The sequence below is a fragment of the Pan troglodytes genome, chromosome 4, assembly GCF_028858775.2.
Source record: "Pan troglodytes isolate AG18354 chromosome 4, NHGRI_mPanTro3-v2.0_pri, whole genome shotgun sequence".
NCBI classification, from domain to species: domain Eukaryota; kingdom Metazoa; phylum Chordata; class Mammalia; order Primates; family Hominidae; genus Pan; species Pan troglodytes.
This window is the reverse complement of record NC_072402.2, coordinates 148493979-148516160: the sequence shown is the minus strand read 5'-3', so window position 1 is coordinate 148516160 and position 22182 is coordinate 148493979. Positions and strand designations below refer to the sequence as shown.

Genomic DNA, 22182 nt, shown 5'->3' with positions numbered 1-22182 from the left:
CCTCAAGTGATCCGCCCACTTCAGTTTCCCAAAGGAGAGTGACCGCACCTGGTCAAATTTTACTTTTCCAAAGGTAGAAAATTCATCCCCTCTTTTAAGTACTCCACTTGATCCAGTTTAGGCAGGCAAAGGGAAGCCCTACTGCCTGGTTAGGAAACACCAAGTTTTACTTCTGGGACCACTTTTCTTAAGCAATTAAAAGTTCTTTTGCAAAAGAAAGAATCATTGTTTCGGCCAATCCCACCATTTGGCAAGTTTTCTAGTTATATAATAATTATATAAATTTCATAAATTAAAATTTCCTACAAGTTGATAGTTTTAGGGTAACCGGATTCAAGGCAACAAGCCCGTGTTATCTACTCGCCAGACTCTCTAGCAAGCAACTTTTTCCTCTCTGACAGGACAATACTGTTTTTATTTTTGGTTCAGTATTATCATGATAAGTAACTCTGTCCAGGATATTCATTCATTTATTCATATGTCAAGTACTTGGTATTTGCAAGATACTCTCTCAGGACTTACTATTACTTACTCCTTATGACTCTGTGCTTCAAGAAGCACAGGGAAGTGAAATACCACTTCCCTTATTTCCTCAAACACAGGATCACACGAGCCAGCATTTGCTTAACAAATTGTATTTGTTTAAATTTGTAAAAACAAAAATAAATTGTTTTATTTCACAAATTTGTATTATTTGTATTTGCTTAACAAATCCCATTCATTAACTTATGAAAACTTCACAAAAATCCTATGTGGGGATTTTACAGCTATAAAAACTAAAACTGAGAGAGGTTAGCCAGCCATTGATCATAAAGCTAAGTGAACAGGATTCAAACCCAGGAATCCTGATTCTGCACTTACTTACCGCTACACTACAGCTACCTCCAAAGAGTCCACACAGACCCAGTGTATAAGCATGGAGTATACCAGACCCACAGCTTTCTTCTAAGTCCAGGTCAAACATTGTTTTTAGCTGAAGGCCATTCCATATTTAGAGAATTAAGAAGAGATACGCAATCTATAAAGATCAGGACTTCCGATTCTGGTAATGGTGAACTAGACAATTTGGACTTGTCCTTTTACTGAAGACAGCTAGAAAAGTGGGACCAAAAAAACCTGATGGAAGGCACTAAGAGCTAATGAAATAATGAAGAATTACCAGTCTTCATTGCTTGAGAAAAAGCAGGACTCTAAGCTTCATGCAGGTTTTTTTGGTCCCACTTTTCTGGGAGAAGGCAAAAATCTAGGGAGGAGAGCCTGTCATTTTCCCCTACCGGAGAATGGAGACTGAGCAGTACTGACTCAGGAGACTAAGGGGACAAAAGTTGGAGTCCAAGACTGCCAAGAGAGGGAGAGTAAAACTTCTGCACTTTGAGCTTGGACCTTAAAAAGCACCCTTAGTGCTAAAGATGAATTGGAAGTATACTAGTCCTCCCAGAGACTACAACTCAGCTTTGCATTATCATAGCTCCTGAAATTAAATTAAGGAATCTCCAGGTGCTTGGTAGAAGCAAATATACATCCTCTCTGGAGGCAATATCATCATGATAGGTCTCAAATTATGTTTTGTTTACAAATATAATGTCCAACACATAACCAAAATTAATCAAGAATGCAAAAAGACAGGATGATAAAAACAAAATAATCAGAAACAATAGACAATAGAAAAAAAAGTCTATCGGGGCTCCAGATATTGGAGTCATCAGACAGACACATAGTTCAAATAACTTTGCTTACTATGTTCAAGGAGGAAAAAACTCCAAGTTTGAGAATTTTGACAGAGAATTTGAAATTATAAGAAAGATTAAACAGATTTTTTTTAAAAAGAATCAAATAGAGGTTACAAGTGGTGGCTCACACCTGTGATCTCAGCACTTTTGGAGGGAAAGGCAGGTGGATCACTTGAGCTCAGGAATTCAAGATCAGCCTAAGCAACATGGCAAAATCCCATCTCCACAAAAAAAATTTTAAAATTAGCCAGGCATGGTGTGCACCTGTAGTCCCAGCTACTCAGGAGGCTGAGGTGGGAGGATCACTTGAGCCCAGGAGGCTAGGGCTGCAGTGAGCCATGACTGGGCCACTGCACTCCAGTCTGGGTGACAGAGTGAGACCCTGTCTCGAAAAACAACAACAACAAAGAGAACCAAATAAAAATTCTAGAACTGAAAAATATAATAGAAATTTAAAATTCAGTAGATAGGCTTAAAAATTCAGTCGATTAGCCATAGTTAAAGAGAGAGTTAGTAAACTGGAAAAAAGATCAGGGGAAAATACTTAGAATGAAGTAAGGATAAACAAAAGGATGGAAAATACAGAAAAAGAAATAGGTAAGAGAGAGGAAACAGTGACAAGGTACAACATAAATATATTGGAGTATCAGAAGGAGAAAAGAAAGAATGAAGCAGAACAATATTGGAGTAAATAATAACAGAATTTTCCAAAACGGATGAAAGACACCAATTTGCATACTAAAGAAGTCCCATGAACTCCTAGCAGAATACATAAATTGGAATCCATAATTAGAAATATAGTAAATCTGGCCAGGTACAGTGACTCATGCCTGTAATCCCAGCACTTTGGGAGGCTGAGGTGGGCAGATCATTTGAGGTTAGGAGTTTGAGACCAGCCTGGCCAACATGGTGAAACCCTGTCTCTACTAAAAATACAAAAATTAGCCAGGCATTGTGGCACACGTCTGTAGTCCCAGCTACTTGGGAAGCTAAAGCAGGAGAATCATTTGAACCCAGGAGGTGGGGGTTGCAGTGTGCCAAGATGGCACCACTGCACTCCAGCCTGAGCAACAGAGTGAGACTCCATTTCAAAAAAAAAAAAAAAAGAAAGAAAAGAAATATAGTAAATCCGCTGAGATCCAAAGATAAAGAGAAATAAGACAGAATATCTTTAAAAGAGAAACAATTATATTGACAACCAACTTCTCAACAGAAACAATGGAATTTAAAAACAGCAGAATGATCTCTTCAAAGAGGTGAACAGAAATAACTGCCAAGAATAATGGTGCAATAAGACATTTTCAGGCTAGGTGCGGTGGCTCACACCTGTAATCCCAGCACTTTGAGAGGCCAAGGCAGGCGGATCATTTGAGGTCAAAAGTTCAAGACAAGTCTAGCCAACATGGTGAAACCTGTCTCTACTAAAAATACAAAAATTAGCCAGGTATGGTGGCACACGTCTGTAATCCCAGCTACTCGGGAGACTGAGGCAAGAGAATCACTTGAACCTGGGAGGCAGAGGTTGCAGTGAGCCAAGATTGTGCCACTGCACTCCAGCCTGGGCAACAACGCGAGACTCCATCTCAAAAAAAAAAAAAAAAAAAAAGACATTTTCAGGAAAAAAAAAAATACAGAATTAAAGTATTCAACAGCAATAACAAACAAATTCTGGAAGAAATAGAATTAAAGTATTTTTATTTTCTTGTATTGCCTAAGAAAGGGCAGTAGAACCAAATCATATTAGACTTTGTTAAATCAGGGATGCATATTGTAATCTCTATGGTAGCCACTAAAAATATCAGTCAAAGAGTGCATAATTTCCAGGGGAAAACAGGAGAGGAGAAAAACAACAACAAATATTTAGAATAGAGGGGACAAATAGAAAGCATAGAGAAAGATGGTAGATTTAAACCCAAACTAACAAGGACCGTTAGGGTACATATAAATAAAGATAAAATATACACATACATATATATTTTTTATAAGAGACACATGGGGATTAGAAGGGTTGAAAGTCAAAGGATACAAATGAAACACCGTGTAACCATGAATCACATATGCTGGTAGCCCCTTGCTAGTATAAGGCCAAGTAGACTTTTAGGCAGAAAGTATTACTAAAGATACCAAAAAGGTAAAGTGATTTTCTATTTTTAGGTACCTAATCTCAGAATTATAAGGAGAAATAGACAAATCTACAATTATAGTGGGAGATTTCAAGATGTCTCTCTCAGATCTTGTGGGGAAAGGCAGGATGAGCAGAATAGATGTTATCAACAAAGCCCAGAGTTGATGAGATACATGAAGTGTTGGAAGCATATGGAGTCCTGGTGGCTTTGGCAAGAGGTTTAACCTCTTTGAGCTTTAGTCTCCTAATTTGTAAAATGGAAATAATAACTAATAATTGTAACCACTTCATAGGGATGCTCTGGAGGTTAAATGAGCTAATGCACATAAAGCACTTAGGACAACGCCTGGTACACAGTAAGGGCTTCACAAAGTTAAGCTGAGCTACTGAACCCGGCATCGTTCCTAAATCACAAGGTCAAGAGATCAAGACCATCCTGGCCAACATGGTGAAACCCTGCCTCTACTAAAAGTACAAAAATTAGCTGGGTGTGGTGGTGCACACCTGTAGTCCCTGCTACTCGGGAGGCTGAGGCAGGAAAATCGCTTGAACCCAGGAGGTGGAGGTTGCAGTTAGCCAAGATCGCACCACTGCTCTCCAGCCTGGTGACAGAGTGAGACTCCGTATCAAAAAAAACAACAGGGAGTTCAAAGCCTCTGCCATTAGTTAGGGTGCCGTGACTGCTTCGTGACTGATCTGGGCCCAATGTAGGAAACCACAGTGAAAAGTTTTTTTAAGTAAAAAAATTTTAAGCTGTCCCCAGCTTGAACCTCCTACCGGAAACTTACACCCTCCACATCCGAGCTGCAGCTAACAGTCAACTTTTGAGAGCTTGCCAATGGTTATCCAACCGGTTTTACTGCCAGAGTTCACTGAGGAAGAAGGCAATAAAAGAAGTGACTGCCTGCTGGCAGGCAAGCTTAATTATCTCAAAGTGGGAGACAAGGCAGATAGAGGCAGGTGGCTTCCTGCAGGTGTGGCCTTAGCCCAGCACTGCCAGAGTTCTGGGCAGACCATGCTGCTGCTGTTTTGTTTCCACCAGCCACGGTGGCCAGACAGCAGACAGCTATAACCAGCTCCAAGTCACTGATGCTGAGGCGTCCAAAGATACATGACTCTTCAAGTATTTTGCAGAATGTGAACAAGGCTGATGGTTCCCAGGGCACAGGACTAGAGGGTTTGCCAGCATTGTCCACCTTATAGGACCCCTTCCAAAAAGTCTCCACCCTCAGAAGATGCTGCTGAGGTTGTCAAGGAAGAATGGAACATTTAAGCCAGAGAGGGCAATTCAAGTTCCTAGATGGGGCCACACTGGCCACTTTGTAGCCTGGGGAACCTAACAACTGTGTCCCAGGGGCTGATCCCGCTTGAAGACCTTTGTGTTTGCTGTTCCTTCTCAGAATGCTCTTTTCCTCCCCTGTCCATTGTCTCAATGTCCATGACCTCAATCTAAATGTTACGTTTTAGTAAAGTTTTTCCGGACGCACTCTGTTAAACTATCACTCTTATCTTGTTTTATTTTCTGCATATGCTTTTCACAATCTAAAATTAGCTTGTTTGTTGCTTGTTTGTTTTTATTGGCTTTTTTCCTATCAGGCTAAAGACTTGTTCGTTTGCTCCCTCAAATGTAAGCACAGGGAGGGCAGAAGCCTCACCTCTTGTGTATTGCTGTGTCCTCAGCACCTATCACAGCGCCTGGCATATCATAAGTGCCAACAAATATGAAATCAATGAAGAAATGAATATGGGAAGATGATTTCAGATGTGAGCTCACTCATGGAACCTAATTGACTGAAGAGGTCCCAAAAGAATCCTCATCCCTGCAAAAGTCCCAGTGATTCTAAAAGTCAGAACCCTATCTCCAAAACAACATGACGTCCTCTGATTTTCTCATTTTCTGGACTCTTTGTACATTCAGGAAGGATTATGGGGGGCTCTTTCTTCCCCAGCCCACCCTGTACATACCAGGCAGAAGAGAACTGGCCTTTCAGAATGAAGCCCTCTAGGATTCCCACTTGTTGATTTGCTTGGGCTGATAAGCTCAAATTCGAGTTCTGACACCATGTGCTCAGGAGCTGGGGACTGAGGTGGGGAGGAGGGACCAGGGGTGAGGGGAACGGTGATGTTGCCTAAGATGTGAATCTTTCTGTTCTTAGAAGAGGACAGGGAGCTGATAAAAGCGGGGGCAGGTTTCCCATGCCAAGTCCCATATGAGAAGGACATACCAGCTTCACATTTACTCTTGGAAGTATTTCTCCTCCCACTGTGTAACAGCCTCAAACATTTACCAACCCAGCACAGTCATTTCACCAGGGACCTTTGGTCCAAATAAAGGGGCCAGAGGAAGGAATGGACAGGACATACAACTACCAAAAATGTGAAATGAATCAAATCACAGCCTTTTCTCCAATGACCCAAAGTCCCTAAGGAGCACTCTGTTCTCATTTCACCCCAACTGGCCCCTGTCTCTCCAAACTTCCTAACAGGCTACAGACCTGCCTGAGTTTCCATCTGCTCCTCTGTGGCTGGAAAAATGGAAAAACACCAGGATATTTCAAAGAGATCGGAACACAGCCAGAGCTGTGTAAGACCGCACGTACCATCTGACCCAGCCAATCACAGAGTCTTAGAAACCAACAGAGAGCTAGCAGAGGAGAAAGCCCAGGCCAAATCCCCAGCATCCTGTTTAAGGCACTACTATCCATCATTGCTATTTGCCAGTGACTAAGTGCCTGCTGTGTGTCGGGCTAACAAAGGAGACTGTCCATGAGAGGTGCTGGCAGGGTGCTCCGTGACAGAAAGCAAGAGCACCGGGCGGTGGTAGTGCATTGCCTCAATGTGTGAGCCTCAACAGGTCGCTCTCCCAAAGTGAGCCTCATGTGTGTGGAAAGCAGAATAATGCCCACCACCACCACCACCAAAGACATCTATGTCCTGGTCCCCAGAATCTTGAATATGATCCTATATAGTGGGTCACTAGCAAGAAACATATCCAATCAGCCAATCAGAGTGCAAATCAATAAAATAAGGAAGCTCTATCTACACACAACTAAGCAATTTAAAGTATACGGTTTAGACGTGGAATCTAGCTTGCTGTTGTTTAATGTACCAGGCAATTATACTTCTGAGCAGTTCCCCTTCCTAACTACCTAATTCTTAGCCTTTACTGCTAGATGTCTCCATTATCTCTTGAGGTTCACCTTCTGTTTCCCTAGTGAGTTGGAAGGTTACTAGGTCTCTAGGGATCCACTAGAACAGTGACTATCAAATTCTCACTTAACTTCTCTCAGGTCACCCTGAAAGTAAGTGACAGAGGCAAGATCTGAACCTAGTTCCCCCCAATTCCAATGAAGTTCAGAGAATAGGCCCTGGAGCCAGGGTGCCTGCATTCAAATTACAGCTCTGCCACTTACTTTCTGTGTGATGATGGGTGAGTCACTCTCTCTGGACCTCAGTTTCCTCATCCATAAAATGGAGGTGATGACAGTCCCTCCCTAATAGGATTGTGGTAAAGCCTAAATGAGTTAATACAAGTAAAATGCTTAGAGTCATGCCTAGCTTATAGTAAGTACTCAGTAAATGGCAAGTATGATCATTATAACATCATTCCGCTTACTGGGCCAGTCAGGGTGGGGGAGGACAAGGCAGGGTGTGGCAATGCCAACACTTACTCCTATACCTCAATAAACTGTGTTTGTGAGTACACGTGCCCATTTTTTATACCACCGCCACACCCAACCAAGATATTCTCTTTCCTTGGAGGTATTTCCTTTGCATGTTTCAATCCATAGAGAAGAAATGGAGGCACAATGTTTAAAGGATTGGCATATGGCTGAGAAAGCATCTGAGGCTGTGACTGGCCCTTATCCCCTTGGTCTGTCACCCCCAAGGGCCCAGGATCTGACCTGACCACAGGCCCCCAGAGTCTCTCATTTGTTTTGCATCTCTAACACCTCACCGCGACTCAGTGGTTCTCTGGCTGTTCTCTGGGACTCCCCAGATCTTTAGTGTCATGGAGCCACAGTTCTGAGGTTCGGAGAGGTCAGTTGTGGGAGAGTTCATGAAGCATGACTTGTAACCCCCACAGCATGATTCACAGTCCCAGGACAGCTGGGAACAGGAGGTCCCGGTTGGAACAGGAAAACACTTTTTAGTTTTTTTCAGTTGTCACTGCAGAAGCACATGATGTCCTAAAGCTCAGCTGTGCTGCCTTGCGTGTGTCTAGATGGCTGCTGTGCGGCCTGCATAAACCAAAGAGCATGTCATGCTCAACCACAGACAAACATCTGTTCCACTCCCATGTCTTCATTTTACAGATAGGGAAGACAAGGGCCAGAGAGGGGAAATGCCTCCATTAGGGTAATTCAGAGGGTCTCCTAACCCCCAGAGTACCCGTTCTTCCCACTCCCACCTCCACCTCATTCAGGCATCCCCAGTCCTTCCAAACTATGTGGCCACTGCAGTAGCAGCACGCATCATAGCAGATGTTCAAGGAATCTGATACTTGTGTGATTGCGCAGCCTTCACCACCACACCCTGGAGCTTTGAGGACCTTAGTATTCACCACAGATGAACCGGAGACTCCTCAGCCCCCAGGTACAGCAGGATTCCAGCTGGTCCAGAAGAAACAAGTGCAGCTGCATGAGTAAGAGCCCAGCCTGGCCCTCAATCAGAATAACAGCCCCTGAGGTTTGTTTCAATTTGTGGGGGGATGGGGGGGTTACACCTTTCATCCTTTCACTCAATACATATGTATGGAGCACCTACTGTTAGCCAGGCCCTGCGCCAAGAGCTGAGAATGCCTCAGAGATGACGATAGACAGGCAGTCCCTACCCTCAAGAAACTGGTATGGGGGAGACTAGGGAGCAAAACAACCGGCAACTGGAACAACTACGTCCTCAGGAAAGGGACAGCTAACCAGCAGGAGGGAGCTTGAAGGAAGCCTTCTCTCCAAGATACTTTGCTCATGTCCTTTCTCGTTTGCTTTCTGCATGCAGAAAATGTTTTCCCAATTTCACTGATGGAAAAACAAGGATGGTGATGCAGTTAGTGACAGAACCAGGGCTGGAACCCGCCACTCCTGACTCCAAACTCCTGGCGCCTTCTACACGGGGCCTCGAGAAAAGTGGGACAGGTAAGTGCAAAGACCCAAACCCAGCGCAGAGCCCAAGCAGGTGCTCAGGCCCGGGCGCTGAACCCTGACGCTGGGCCTGGAGAGCCAGGAGGTGGCAGTCTGCCCGAGGAGGAGGCTTCCCGAGAAGGCAAGGGCAGCGGACCCAGAGAGAAGCCAGTCTCCGAGTGGGGCTGGGGTTCGCCCACCCAAGCTCCGCCTCCCCCAGGCCCAAAATTCTGTGCACTAGGAGGCTCAAACTTAAGAGCTGACAGCAGGAGAAAAAGGAGGAGGGGGTGAGGGCAAGAAATACAAAAGTGATGAAAAGGCAGAAATGGGGAGGAGAGACCGGACATAAAGAAGAACGTTGGGAGCCCTGGGAAAGGGGCCGCACTAGAGGTAGGTCGCGAATCCGAAGAGCTCCGCTCTGCCAGAGCCCCACAAACAATCCCCCGGTGGCCCCACTCACCCCAGATGGCGGCGAGTCTGCAGAAAGTTCCTGGGGCAGGGATGGCTCGGTGCTTCTCAGGGTCCCCAGGACTGCACGGGATCTGGCGGCTGGAAGCGACCCCCAGGCTTGGAACCTCAGCCCTAGGCAGCTCCTGGAACGTGCCCCGGCTCCTCCGAGCCCCGGGAGGCGGGAGAGCGCAGGAGCGGCCCGGACGCGCTGCTGGCTCTGGAATGCGCGGCTGCTGGGGACCGCCCCCGGAACGCCCGGTCCCGGGGCCCCGGCAACTCCAGCTCAGCTCCTCCTCCAGCGTCCCCTGAGGGCTGCGTGCGGGGAGAAAGGAACCTGCGAGAGAAAGGAGATACCAGGGCGTCTCGGGCTCCCCTTCCACCTTGCCACACACTCGCCGCGTAGCCGTGGACATGTCACTTGGCTTCTGAGGGTCTTCCCTCTCTGGATTGTAAACCGAGAGGGTTGGCCTAAAATGTGTCCTCCACGACCTTTCCAGCTATAGAGTAGACATGGGAAAGAAAGCCTAGCAAGTAGGTTTGGACAGAGGAGCCGGGACTCAGATCCTGCTTTGCGATGTCCGAAGTGTAGGGTCCTTCGGAGGCTTTGCCACTCTGTTTCATTCTCTGTAAAGTGGGAAAGGTAACACCTGTCTCCCAGTCCTGTTGTGAGGATTGGTTTAGAGGACCAGTGTGAAGCTGGTTGGTTCTCTGCCATAACATGACTTGGAGCATCCTGTTTATTTTGTGATAACAATGAAATAGCCCAATCCAAGGTGATCAAGAGCCCATTAGAATCCAGCATCTGAGAGGCTTCCCACGCCACTGTGGGTGGCCCAGCTTCCACGCAGGACAATGCCAATTCTGTAATCTTCTGCCCCCTCTATGTCATCCATGGAGTGAGGGGGCACTCCCGTCCCATGTTGGCACCCACACTTTTTAATTCACAGTGGTTTTCTTTAATCTTACTCTTCTGAAAAAAAGGAGCACAAGCCTTGACTATCAGTGAGACCTTGAGCAGTCTTGGAGCCCAGTAGTGTTTTGGAGGGTTTGGAAAGAGCCATACTGCCTTCCCCAGGCCTAAATTTGATATGGTGTGGGCCCCGAACTTAGAACTTACTCCCTGCTGTTTCCTCTGATTCAGGGATGAGGTCAGCAGAAATGACCTCTAAATCATCATTATCACATGCCAGTTTCTTAAGGGAAGGACAGTGAGGATGAAGGGGATTCACATGAGAAATGATTTGAGAAAAACCCTAAGGGCTGTCACCCAACAACATGTTTTATTCAAAAGAGATAGTGTGGGAACCTAAAAACAAGGACAACCCAATTCTGAATAGTTTAATACAAAGCTCTCATTTAATAGTAAAAAAAGATTGAAGGAGGACAATCTTTTTTTTTTTTTTTTTTTTTTTTTGAGACGGAGTCTCGCTCTGTCACCCAGGCTGGAGTGCAGTGGCGTGATCTCGGCTCACTGCAACAGGAGGACAATCTTAATATGACATTTTCCCTGGTTAGTGAAGGGGATGAGAGTTCCTTTGGGTGGACAACTGGTAACTCCATGTGCCCTGCTGTGAACATTGGCTTCCCTCTGGGACAAGGCAGAAGCTCAGGCCTGGAGCCAGCTGAGTCCTAGTCTCTCTTTCCATTTAGCAATTTATTAGTATCTCTTTAATATCGACTTGCCCTGGGACCCTAAAAGCAAGCCAGAAATAAAGTATGAATCCCCACAGGAGCATACCATGTTAAGTCTGCTGCCTAGGCTAGACTGATTTTGCAAAGAGAGCACTGAAGGGAAGAATAATGGATGCTGTGTTGGGATGCAGGAGTGGGGGAAATAGTCAATTTCAGCAACAAGCTTTTGTTACAGCAAAAGCCAGAAAACAGCTCACAACTTCCTTGGTCCTCTATTACAACCACTCCAAAGAGAAAACCATCAGGACCTGAAAGAAATAAGTAATACTCTCTTAGAGAGCCCCTGATACTTTGGGGAACTTGTACAGAAGAAGTTGTAGTCTAATGACATTGGCTGCCATCAAAAGACGGCCTTGGCCAGGGGCGGTGGCTCATGCCTGTAATCCCAGTACTTTGGGAGGCCGAGGCGGGCAGATCACCTGAGGTCAGGAGTTCGAAACCAGCCTGGCCAACATGGTGAAACCCCGTCTCTACTAAAAATACAAAAATTAGCCGGGCGTGGGGGCGGGCGCCTGTAATCCCAGCTACTGGAGAGGCTGAGGCAGGAGAATCGCTTGAATCCCGGAAGCGGAGGCTGCAGTGAGCCGAATTGCCCCACTGCACTCCAGCCTGGGCAATAGAGTGGGACTCTGTCTCCAAAAAACAAACAAACAAACAAACCACTGCCTAAAGAGGCCCCCATTAGGATGCAATCCATAGCAAATACCCTCTCTAAGAATCATATCTACACGAGACATTTTCTTTTCATTTTTCACTTGTACAAATATATTTATTTACTTTTGGGGAATAATATGACATATTGTATTAGAAATCAGAAAACCAGTATTTCGAGTCTGTCACCCAGTAGCCCACCCAAGCTCCATAAAATAGTAAAATGAGACCTATTCCTCACATCTGGTACAATTATGATGAGTAAATATTTTATTCATATACAGCAGACCCCTGAATAACATCCTTCTGTTATAACGTTGATGAGGAAAAAAAATTGTTTCCCTCCTGGGACCACCGTCTGTGTGGCATTTGCATGTCCTCCCCATGTCTTCCTGGGTTTTCTCCAGGTACCCCGGTCGGTTTCCTCCCACATCCCGAAGATATGCATGTTAGGCAAACTGCTGTGTCTATGTAGTCCCAGTGTGAATGATTGTGGGTGTGGGTGAGTCTGCTCTGCGATGTGATGGCGTCCTGTGCAGGGCTGGTTACTGCCTTGAGCCCTGAGCTGCCGGGACAGGCTCTGGCCACTGAACTCTAAACTGGAATAAGCGGGTAAATAATTCTCTTCCTTGTTTTTACTAATCTTTCTTAAATGTATGTATGGTTCACAATTATTTCAGTGTTCAATATTGGAAGTGTTTTAGTCTTTATTTAGAAGTTTGGTGGTACTTTTGTTATCAGAAATATGCTGTAGGAACTTAACTCTTCTTTCCGTCCATTTGTCTATGGTAAAATTGGTTTCCTTATACATAGTTTCACTCAAAATCAAAGTGTCCAAAACCTGTTGAGGAGGCTGAGTGAGGACTTACTGTATTCCTTCGTTCAAAGCTATTTATTGAATATCTCCTACATGTTCTAGGCACTAAGGAAGACAAATTATCTTTATTTATTGTGCTTACATCTACTGGGAAAATATTCACAAAAAATAAGTAAGCAAATAAATAAGCAAGATGATACCGGTTTGCGAAACCATGAAGAACATAAAGCAAGATGATGAGAGAGTGATGGAGAGTGTTTTATCATGGAGATTGTAGTTAAACTGAATTTCCTAAATAGTTTGTATCATCAATGATTATGTTACTCTGTAATATATCAACTTAAACATAATTTCCAAGGTCTTTAATTAACTGAGAATTTAGATTGATACTAAATCAAGTAAACTGGTGAATAATCTTAGCTGCTTGGATAATTTCTAAGAAAGATAGAATACAAAAACATTGGTCACCAAGCATGGTATTGAACACCATTTGCATACCTTTGCCTCTTATTTTTATATGTTTGAGAGTTGATAAACCTTTGGATTATATTAACGTATATGTTTTATTTTACCACTTAAAGAAATGCAAAAGGAGTCAGCACAGTGACTCACGCCTGTAATCCTAGCATTTTGGGAGGCTGAGGCTGGTGGATCTCTTGAGGCCAGGAGTTCGAGACCAGCCAGGCCAACATAGTGAAACCCTGTCTCTATTTAAAAATACAAAAAATTAGCCGGGAGTGGTGGTACACATCTGTAACCCCAGCTACTCGGGAGGCTGAGGCAGGAGACTTCCTTGAACCTGGGAGGCAGAGGCTGCAGTGAGCTGAGATCGTGCCACTGCACTCTAGCCTGGATGACACAGCAAGACTCTGTCTCAAAAAACAAAACAAAACAAACAAATATATATATATATTTATATATAATTTTTATATTTTTAGTAGAGACAGGGTTTCACCATGTTGGCCAGGCTGGTCTTGAACTCTTCACCTCAGGTGATCTGCCTTCGTCGGCCTCCCAAAGTGCTGGTATTACAGGCATGAGCCACTGTGCCCAGCCTGCTTCATATTTCTTAATTGGCTCAATAATGTTGTTAGAATTTCATTATATATTAAGCCCACATGGTGTTTAATAAATAAGTTGTCTTCCTTATGTTACTTTTTAAAGTAGATTTGTCCTTATCCCCATTACCCTTGAGAATACACTGACAAAATCCATAACACAGTAGAAGATTTTATTCTCCCCTATTCTGATATAGTTGTTTACTGTAATAAATTAATAGAGCCTTAAATTTAATCAACAAAAGGTGGTTTTTATTTTTCTTCCATGCTTGCCTAAAGACCTCTGCTATAAGCTAAAGAGGTCAACAAAGGACAGCCCCAGAGCCTTGGTGGAAAAGATTTTATCAGATGCTCTTAGCTAGAATAGACTTACAGCCCCAGCCTTATCAGTATTCGCTGACTTCTGACCACAAGTAGACATCTATAGACTGAACCATAGCACTGAATCAGGATTGCTAGGGCTCTTTCGTCCTGAAGCAACAAACCATGGAAGTATACTGCTGATCCAAGATTTGTGAGTCAAGAATGAATCACATGAGCCTAATAAGCCAACAAGGGAAATATAATCATGATTATTTGTTTTGGAATCGTGTTAGATTGTTTTTAATGTCCCATTTTCTGATGAGTGTAAGAGGAAGTCCTTTCTTCTTCATCTATTGCTAACCCTCATTTTAGCAAACTATGCTTATTGCAAACTGAAATGAAATATTTTTAATGATATCTTGTTCCCACTGGCCCATCAGAATTCGAGAGTAAATATTTTTACTGAATCCTTGGCTATGTAATTATTTGAACAGATTCAACAAATCTGCCATCCTTTTTACCAAGATGTATTGAAAAAATCAATCATATAATCAAAGCCATCCAAAGAGTTATATTTGAGAATAAATTTCATTTAATCAGCTATAATCACATAACCGTTAAAGAATAAGTGTAGTACTTCCTTTGCAGAAGCAAGGCTACAAAGCCTTCCCAGAAAACTGATCTGGTACCTATTATTTGGCTTACAGGGTTCCAGCATTGTGCTAGTAACGTGTATTAGGCTTCTCTTGCATTGTCATAAAGAAATATCTAAGCCTGGGTAATTTATAAAAGAGGCTTAACTGGCTCACGGTTCTGTGGGCTGTATAGGAAGCATCGCTAACAGTCATGGCAGAAGGTGAAGCAGGAGTAGGCATGTAACATGGCGAAAGCAAGAGCAAGAAAGAGAGCGGGAAGGTGTCACACACTTTTAAACGACCAGATCTCAAGATAACTCACTATCATGAACACAGTACCAAGGGGATGGCACTAAACCATTCATGAGAAAACTGCCACTATGATCCAGTCACCTCCCACCAGGTCCCATCTCCAACAGTGGAATTACATTTCAGCATGAAATTTGGGCAGGGACAACATCCAAACTATATCATAATGCTTACTTACCATCAGGCCAGCAAATTTAGCAAACGCTAAGGCCCTTGGGAAAAGAGAAAGTCACTCACTTTTAAAGACTGCATATAAAATCAGATGGAAATTAATGTCTTGGCTCTGGTTTTCTGATATTGGAATAAATGAGCAAAGAAGAAAAATTTTAAAATATAAATTATTACCCTAGAAAAATATTCATTTGATGCAAAAGAAAGCAATAAAGGAAGAATAAAAGAGTGAACATACTTGAAAGATATAAAAACAAAAAGTGAAATAGCAGATTTAAATCCAGCTATATCAATAATAACATTAAATGCAAATGGATTCAACAGTCCTATCAAAAGGCAGCGATTATCAGATTGGATTTTAAAAATGCAAAGAACAAGATCCAACCTATATTCTGTCTTCAGGAGGCACACTTTAGATTCAAAGATATAAATAGATTGAAAGCAAACGAAAGGATAAAAAATATATATATACATATATATAATGCAAACAGCAACCATAGGAAAGCTGAAGTAAAAATAAAGATTATAATGGAGCTGAAAAATCCCTATCACTTAGCGACATCGTAGCCATTGTAACATGATAGCACAACACATTAGTTATGTGTTTGTAGTGATGCTGGTTTAAAAAAACCCACTGCATTGCCAGACATATAAAAGTATAGCACATACAATTATGTACAGTACATAATACTTGATAATAGTAGTAATAAATGACCATGTTACTGGTTTTTTAAAAAGAAAGCCAAAGTGGCTATATCAGTAATAGAAAAAGTAAAACAAAAAGGCCTGGTGCAGTGGTTCATGCCTGTAATCCCAGCACTTTGGGAGGCTGAGGTGGGCAGATTACTTGAGGCCAGGAGTTCGAGGACAGCCTGGCCAACATGGCAAAACCCTGTCTCTACTAAAAATACAAAAATTAGCCAGGCATGGTGGCACATGCCTGTAACCCCAGCTACTCAAGTGACTGAGGCACAAGAATTGCTTGAAGCCGGGAGGTGGAGATTGCAGCGAACCGAGATCATGCCACTGCACTCCAGCCTGAGTTACGGAGTGAGATTCTGTCTCAAAAAACAACAACAACAAACGTTACTAGAGATAAAGAGGCACATTTGATAATGTTAAAGAGTTAATCCATCAGGAAATTATAACAATTATAAATATACGCACTAACAAGAGAAAAAATAACATAAAGATTGATAGAATTAAGGGAAGAAGGAGACAATTTAACAATTGTCAAAGATCCCAATACCTAACTTTCAATATTGTATAGAACAAACAGGCAGAAGATCAACAAGAAAATAGAAGAATTGAACAATACCATACACACACACTAGACCTAAAACACATCTATAGAGCACTCTACCAAACAACGAATAATACATACTTTTCTCACATGTACATAGAATACTATCGAGAATTGGAAATATTCCAGGCCATGAAACAAATTGCAATAAATTTAAATAGACTGAAGTCTTACAAAGTATATTCTCTTATCATGATAGAGTGAAATCAGAAATCAAGAATGGAAAGAAATTCGGGGAATTAACAATATATGAAAATAAAACAACACACTATCAGTGTATCAAAGAAGAAATCACACAAAAAATTATAAAGTACTTTAAGATGAATGAAAATCAAGACACAGCTATGGGATGCAGCTAGAGGATGTAGTTAAAACAGCATGTAGAGGAAAATGTATAGCTATAAATGCCTGCATTAAAAAAGAAGACAGATCTCACATCAACAACCTGACCTATCACCTAAGACACTGGAAAAAGAAGAGAAAACTAAACCAAAAGCAATTAGAAGGAAGAAAATAATAAGGATTAGAATGCATATCCACAAAATAGAGAATAGAAAAACATGAAAACCAAGAAAACAAAAAGTTGACTTTTTTAAAAGGTCAACAAAATTGACCAACCTTTAACTAGACCGAAGAAGAAAGACTGAGATCCAAATTACTAAAAGTAATTTATGAAATTGATGTCAGAAATGGAAATGGGGCCTTTACTACTGACCTTTTGGAAATAAAGTGAATTACAAGGAAATACTATTAATAACTCTTTGACAATCAGTTAACTAACTTAGAGGAAGTAGACAAATTCCTAGAAAAGACACAAACTGCCAAAACTCACTCAAGAAGAAACAGAAAACCTGAATAGACTCATAACAAATGAAAAGATTAAACTGGTAATTGTTTTTAAAAGTCCAGGACCAGATGGCTTCACCAGTGAGTTTACTAAACATTTAAAGAAGAATTCACACCAATTCTTCACAAACTCTTCCAAATAACAGAAAAGGAGTGCACACTTCCCAATCCATTTGTCAACCCAGAAAATCTGCGACAGGTCTCAGTTAATTTAGAAAGTTTATTTTGCCAAAGTTGAGGACGCACCCATGACATAGCCTCAGGAAGTCCTGACGACATGTACCCAAGGTGGTCAGGCGTGTCTTGGTTTAATACATTTTAGGGAGACATGAGACATCAATCAATATATGTAAGAAGTATATTCAGTCTGGAAAGGTGGGACAACTTGAAGCAAAGGCAGGAAGACTCAAAGCGTGATGGAGCTTCCGGGTCACAGATAGGTGAGACACAAATGGTTGCTTTATTTTGCGTTTCTTATTCGCCTTTACAAAGGAGGCAATCAGATATGCATCTATGTCAATGAGAAGAGGGATAACTTTGTGGGGTTTTTTGTTTTCATTTTTGTTTTGAGACAGAGTCTCGCTCTGTCACCCAGGCTGGAGTGCAGTGGTGTGATCTCGGCTCACTGCAACCTCTGCCTCCCTGCTTCAAGTGATTCTTCTGTCTCAGCCTCCTGAGTAGCTGGAACTACAGGTGCACGCCACCACGCTCAGCTAATTTTTCATATTTTTGGTAAAGTAGAGACAGGGTTTCACTATATTGGCCAGGCCGGTCTTGAACTCCTGACTTCATGTGATCTGCTTGCCTCAGCCCCCCAAAGTGCTGGGATTACAGGTGTAAGCCACCATGCCTAGCGAGGGATAACTTTGAATAGAATGGGAGGCAGGTTTGCGTTAAGCAGTTTCCAGCTTGAGTTTTCCTTAGTGATTTTGGGGGCCCAAGATATTTTCCTTTCACAGTATTATGCTGATACCAAAATAAGACAAACATATCACAAGAAAAGAAAACTACAGACCAATGTGTCTTATGAATATTGTCACAAAAATCTTCAACAAAATACTAACGAATCAAATCCAGAATTATACAAGGATTATAAAATATGACCAAGTGGGACTTATCCCAGGAATGCAACATCCAAAAATCAATGTAATATATCACATCAATAGAATAAAGGGAAAAAAGTTCAGAAGAATAAAGTTGGACTCTTAGAGTAAGTCTGCATGACCATACAATGGAATATTACTTAGCAATAAAAAAGTACTGATGCAAGCTTCAAGATAGATGGACCCTAAAAACAGTATGCTAAAAAGAAAGAAGCCAGTCACAAAGGGCTGTATATTCTATTATTCCATCTATATGAAATATCCAAAACAGGCAAATCGATAGAGATAGAAAGATTAGTGGTTTCCTACTGGTAGGGATAGCAAAGGGAACGTGGGGTGATGTCTAAAGACTGGTATTTCTTTCTGGGGTAATGAAAATCTTCAAAAATTGATTGTAGTGATGGTTGTGTAAATCTGTAAATGCTAAAAGCCATTGAATTGTACACTTTAAGTGAATTAATTGTATAACATGTGAACTATATCTCAATCTAGTTGAGAATATCTTTGGAATGATATTGGGTATTGAAAATTTAACCCTAGCTCCTTGTGAAATCTCCAGTGGAAGCTAATTATCTGGCTGTAATAATTGCTCAGAAGCATATAGCTCTAGATTTGCTGGCCATACAACAATGAGGCTTCTGTGCAAATGAATTAGGCCAAATATCCTCTAATGAAATCAGTCATCTTTGTGATCACAGTTTTTGAAGTTTGTGATTATAGAGGTGGATTGATAAGAAAAATCATCCAGAAATTTGGAAATACACCAAAAGGATGACTACATGTCCTGCTGACATCACACTAGAGCATGACCTAGTGTGCTGTAAAGGACCATCTGACTCTCTAAGGATATGGACCTTTGTTTGATTGACTATTTACTATTAATTGGGGTCCAGACATTTTACAACCCCGTAAAGTTACATGTTAACTTTAGAAAGTTTGATATGGTACAAATGTGGTTTCTTCGTTGTTTTAGCTTGTACCATCCAGTAGAGATACAAATGATTTCTGTCTCATAGAAAAGATAACCCCAAAGGTTATGATTTTATTGCCCTGTAGGTAATTAACCAATTTTGCATCTAACCTATTAATTTTATTTTAGCATTCCTTGTCATCCTACTGGTTCCTTCATTAAACATCTAAATAAAACTTTGATCCATGCTTTCTATGTATATGTATACAAATTATATTTTTAATATTTTGAAACTATACTTTTTTATTTTTTACTTTTTGTAGTGATGGAGTTTTGTCATGTTGCCCAGGCTGTTCTTGAACTCCTGGGCTCAAGCGAACCGCCCACTCTGGCCTCCCGAAGTGCTGGGATTACAGGCATGAGCCACCACACCAGCTTGAAGACTATACTTTGACAAACTATTTGAAGAGAACACAATGCTAAAACAGATTTCAGAGTTCTTGAACTCATGCCATTCTTCCCAACTGTCAAGAATTCCCAGGCAAAAGGAGGTAATGCAAGATCATGTAGTTCAGAATTTTTGAAAATTGAGTTTGAATCCTGGTTCTGGCACTTACGGTGATCTTGGATGAAGTATTTAATGTCTACGAGCCTCTGTTTTCCCTTCCACAAAATGTGAATGCTACTGCCTAACTGAAGCAGCTTCAATGAGGATGAAATAGAAACAAGTGAAATCATGAATGTGAAAGAACATGTGTCTAGTAAATATTACTTATTTGAATAGATAATATATATGAATGACATGATCATATATAGGATTTTTCCCTAAGCCCTAGAGTAGAGCCTTCATACTATGTACAATTCTTTCCTTCCTGCATTTTCACTAAATTGAAACACTGCATGTCCAAAACTAAAGGGAAAATTAAAAACAATCTAATCCAAATTCTCCCTTTTACAGATGTGGAAACTGAGGCTCAGGGAGGCTGAGTGACTTGCCAAGGCTACCAGCTGACAATTGTTAGAGCCAGACTATGAACCAGGACAGCTTGACTACTGAGTCTAAGCTCTTTGCCACTCTGCACTAATAATTTTGAGTGGGGTCTGGTTTTATCAAAGTCCTCCCTAAGTTCAAATTTCTGGTTACGATATTTTCCTTTCTATCACCTGCACCTAGGTGCAGAATAAGTGCTCTACTAGTTGAATGAATGAATAAATGAATGATAGGATGACCAGAGGTCAACCAAGACTTCTCTTTCCAGTTCTGAAGTTGTGCCGAAGGCAAAGTCATATGCTTGAAAAACTATTGTATTAACTCAGAGAGTTCTCCAGAGAAACAGAACCTGTGTGTGTGTGTGTGTGTGTGTGTGTGTGTGTGTGTGTGTGGAGAGAGAGAGAGGGAACAAGAAAGAGAGATTGATTCTTAAGGAAGTGGCTTACATGATTGTAAAGGCTAGCCAGTCCAAAGTCTGCAGGGTAGCCCAGCAGGCTAGAAACCTAGGGAAGACTTGATGTTGCATCTTGAGTCTGAAAGCAGGTTGCTGGCAGAATTCCCCCTTCCTAGGGAAGGTCTATCTTTTTCTTAAGGCTTTCAATTGATTGGATGAGGTCCACCGACATTATGGAGGATAATCTGCTTTGCTCAAAGTTCACTGATTTTTTTTTAAGAGGCAAGGTCTTGCTCTGTTACCCAGGCTCGAGTGCAGTGGCACAATCATAGATCACTGCAGCCAAAACCAGAATAGAATTGTAAGACAATAGGATGTTTAGTCTAGAGATGGGAGGACTCATGTAGGCAATGGGGAATCTGAGCAAACCTCTGAAGTATGCCTGGGACAGAGGGAGCCGACCTAGAATCAGAGAGTGTCAGCTGAGAAGAAGCAAATCTCAGTTCACCCAAAGAAAGAATTTTTTTTAAAGAGCTGTCCGAAATTGGACAGAACAGGCTTTCTTGGGATGTCATGGGTTCTCTAACACTGGAGGTATGGGAGCAGAGAGATATCGCAGAAGGTTTTCATTGAGACGGTGGAAGACTGGGGTATGGGGGCAAGGAGTGTGTCACTGGCACAAGGTAAAGGTACTAAACTGGCACTAAACAGTACTAAACCATGACTTCTAGTCCTGGCTCTGTCACTAGTTTGCTATGTGACCTTGAGGAAGTCCCTTCTTCTTTCTATATCTTCAGGCTCCAGAAGTGAAAAGAAGATAGTTCAGTTAAATGTTCTCTGTAGTCACTTGCACCTCCAAAACATTTTTAAAGCTAAGGCTCAAGGATCTTAAGATTACTACAGTTTTTAATTAAAAGCATACCTGTGTTAGGGTGATCTATTTTGTTTCACTGATGAATCTGTCCTGGCTCAGACATTAGTTTCTCACTTACAGGCCCCTAAACAGCTCGGGTCTTCCCAAAAGTCAGGCAATAAGCACCAGGACTCCTGAAATTACTAGTCTCCCTCTCTTCCCCTTTCTTCCTGAAAAAATTCCCAAAGTTCTGTTTGTTCTATAAATCCTTGGGCAAAATGCCTTCTTACTCTTTGGGGGTAGCTCCACTCACTTGCTAACTCAAAAGAAATAACCTTCTAGCCTGAACATAAGATACAGGAATTTTTATTTTAATTAAAACTTTTGTATTATGGCTGAAAGACTTCATTGAATTAATGATAAGGAAGGATGGTGAAATGATGAAATTTCTCGAACATGTGGAATTTGAGATAAAACAAAGTGCTAAGCAGACAGGGAGAAAGAAGAGGAAATGGAAGCGTTCTGTTTTATAGCTTTGAAGTGGAGTGATAGTCATATGGTCTCATTAGTGTGGTTATAATTATTTGAATCAATTCTCATGGCTTAATTCCAAAGTGTTCAATTATTACACAGTCATGTAGCTAGAGATAATAGAGTGTCTATTACCAGAAGATATCTCTGTGCAGTCAAATTTTTGAAGTAAACTTTGGTCTCAAATATT

At 41.8% G+C, this 22182-nt stretch overlaps 1 protein-coding gene and 1 long non-coding RNA gene across 4 annotated transcripts in view; one reads left to right on the top strand and one right to left on the bottom strand.

Moving 5' to 3' along the window:
- SMIM3 (small integral membrane protein 3) overlaps positions 1–10668 on the bottom strand; it is an 18984-nt gene extending 8316 nt beyond the window's left edge. Inside the window, exon 1 of one of the 3 annotated variants that reach the window (XR_010157369.1) lies at positions 9436–10564. Coding sequence is in view for 1 of the 3 variants with exons in the window: in XM_003950655.6 (XP_003950704.2) it covers positions 9436–9838 (403 nt within the window). In the remaining 2 variants the exon portion in view is untranslated. Of the gene's footprint in view, positions 1–9435 lie in introns of all 3 variants that reach the window. The other 2 variants (XM_003950655.6, XM_054684703.2) reach the window with 2 other exon arrangements.
- Positions 8108–22182, top strand: LOC134810118 (uncharacterized). The gene is made up of 3 exons (XR_010157370.1): positions 8108–8544; positions 8854–8990; positions 19547–22182. It is a non-coding gene; the product is annotated as an uncharacterized LOC134810118 (long non-coding RNA).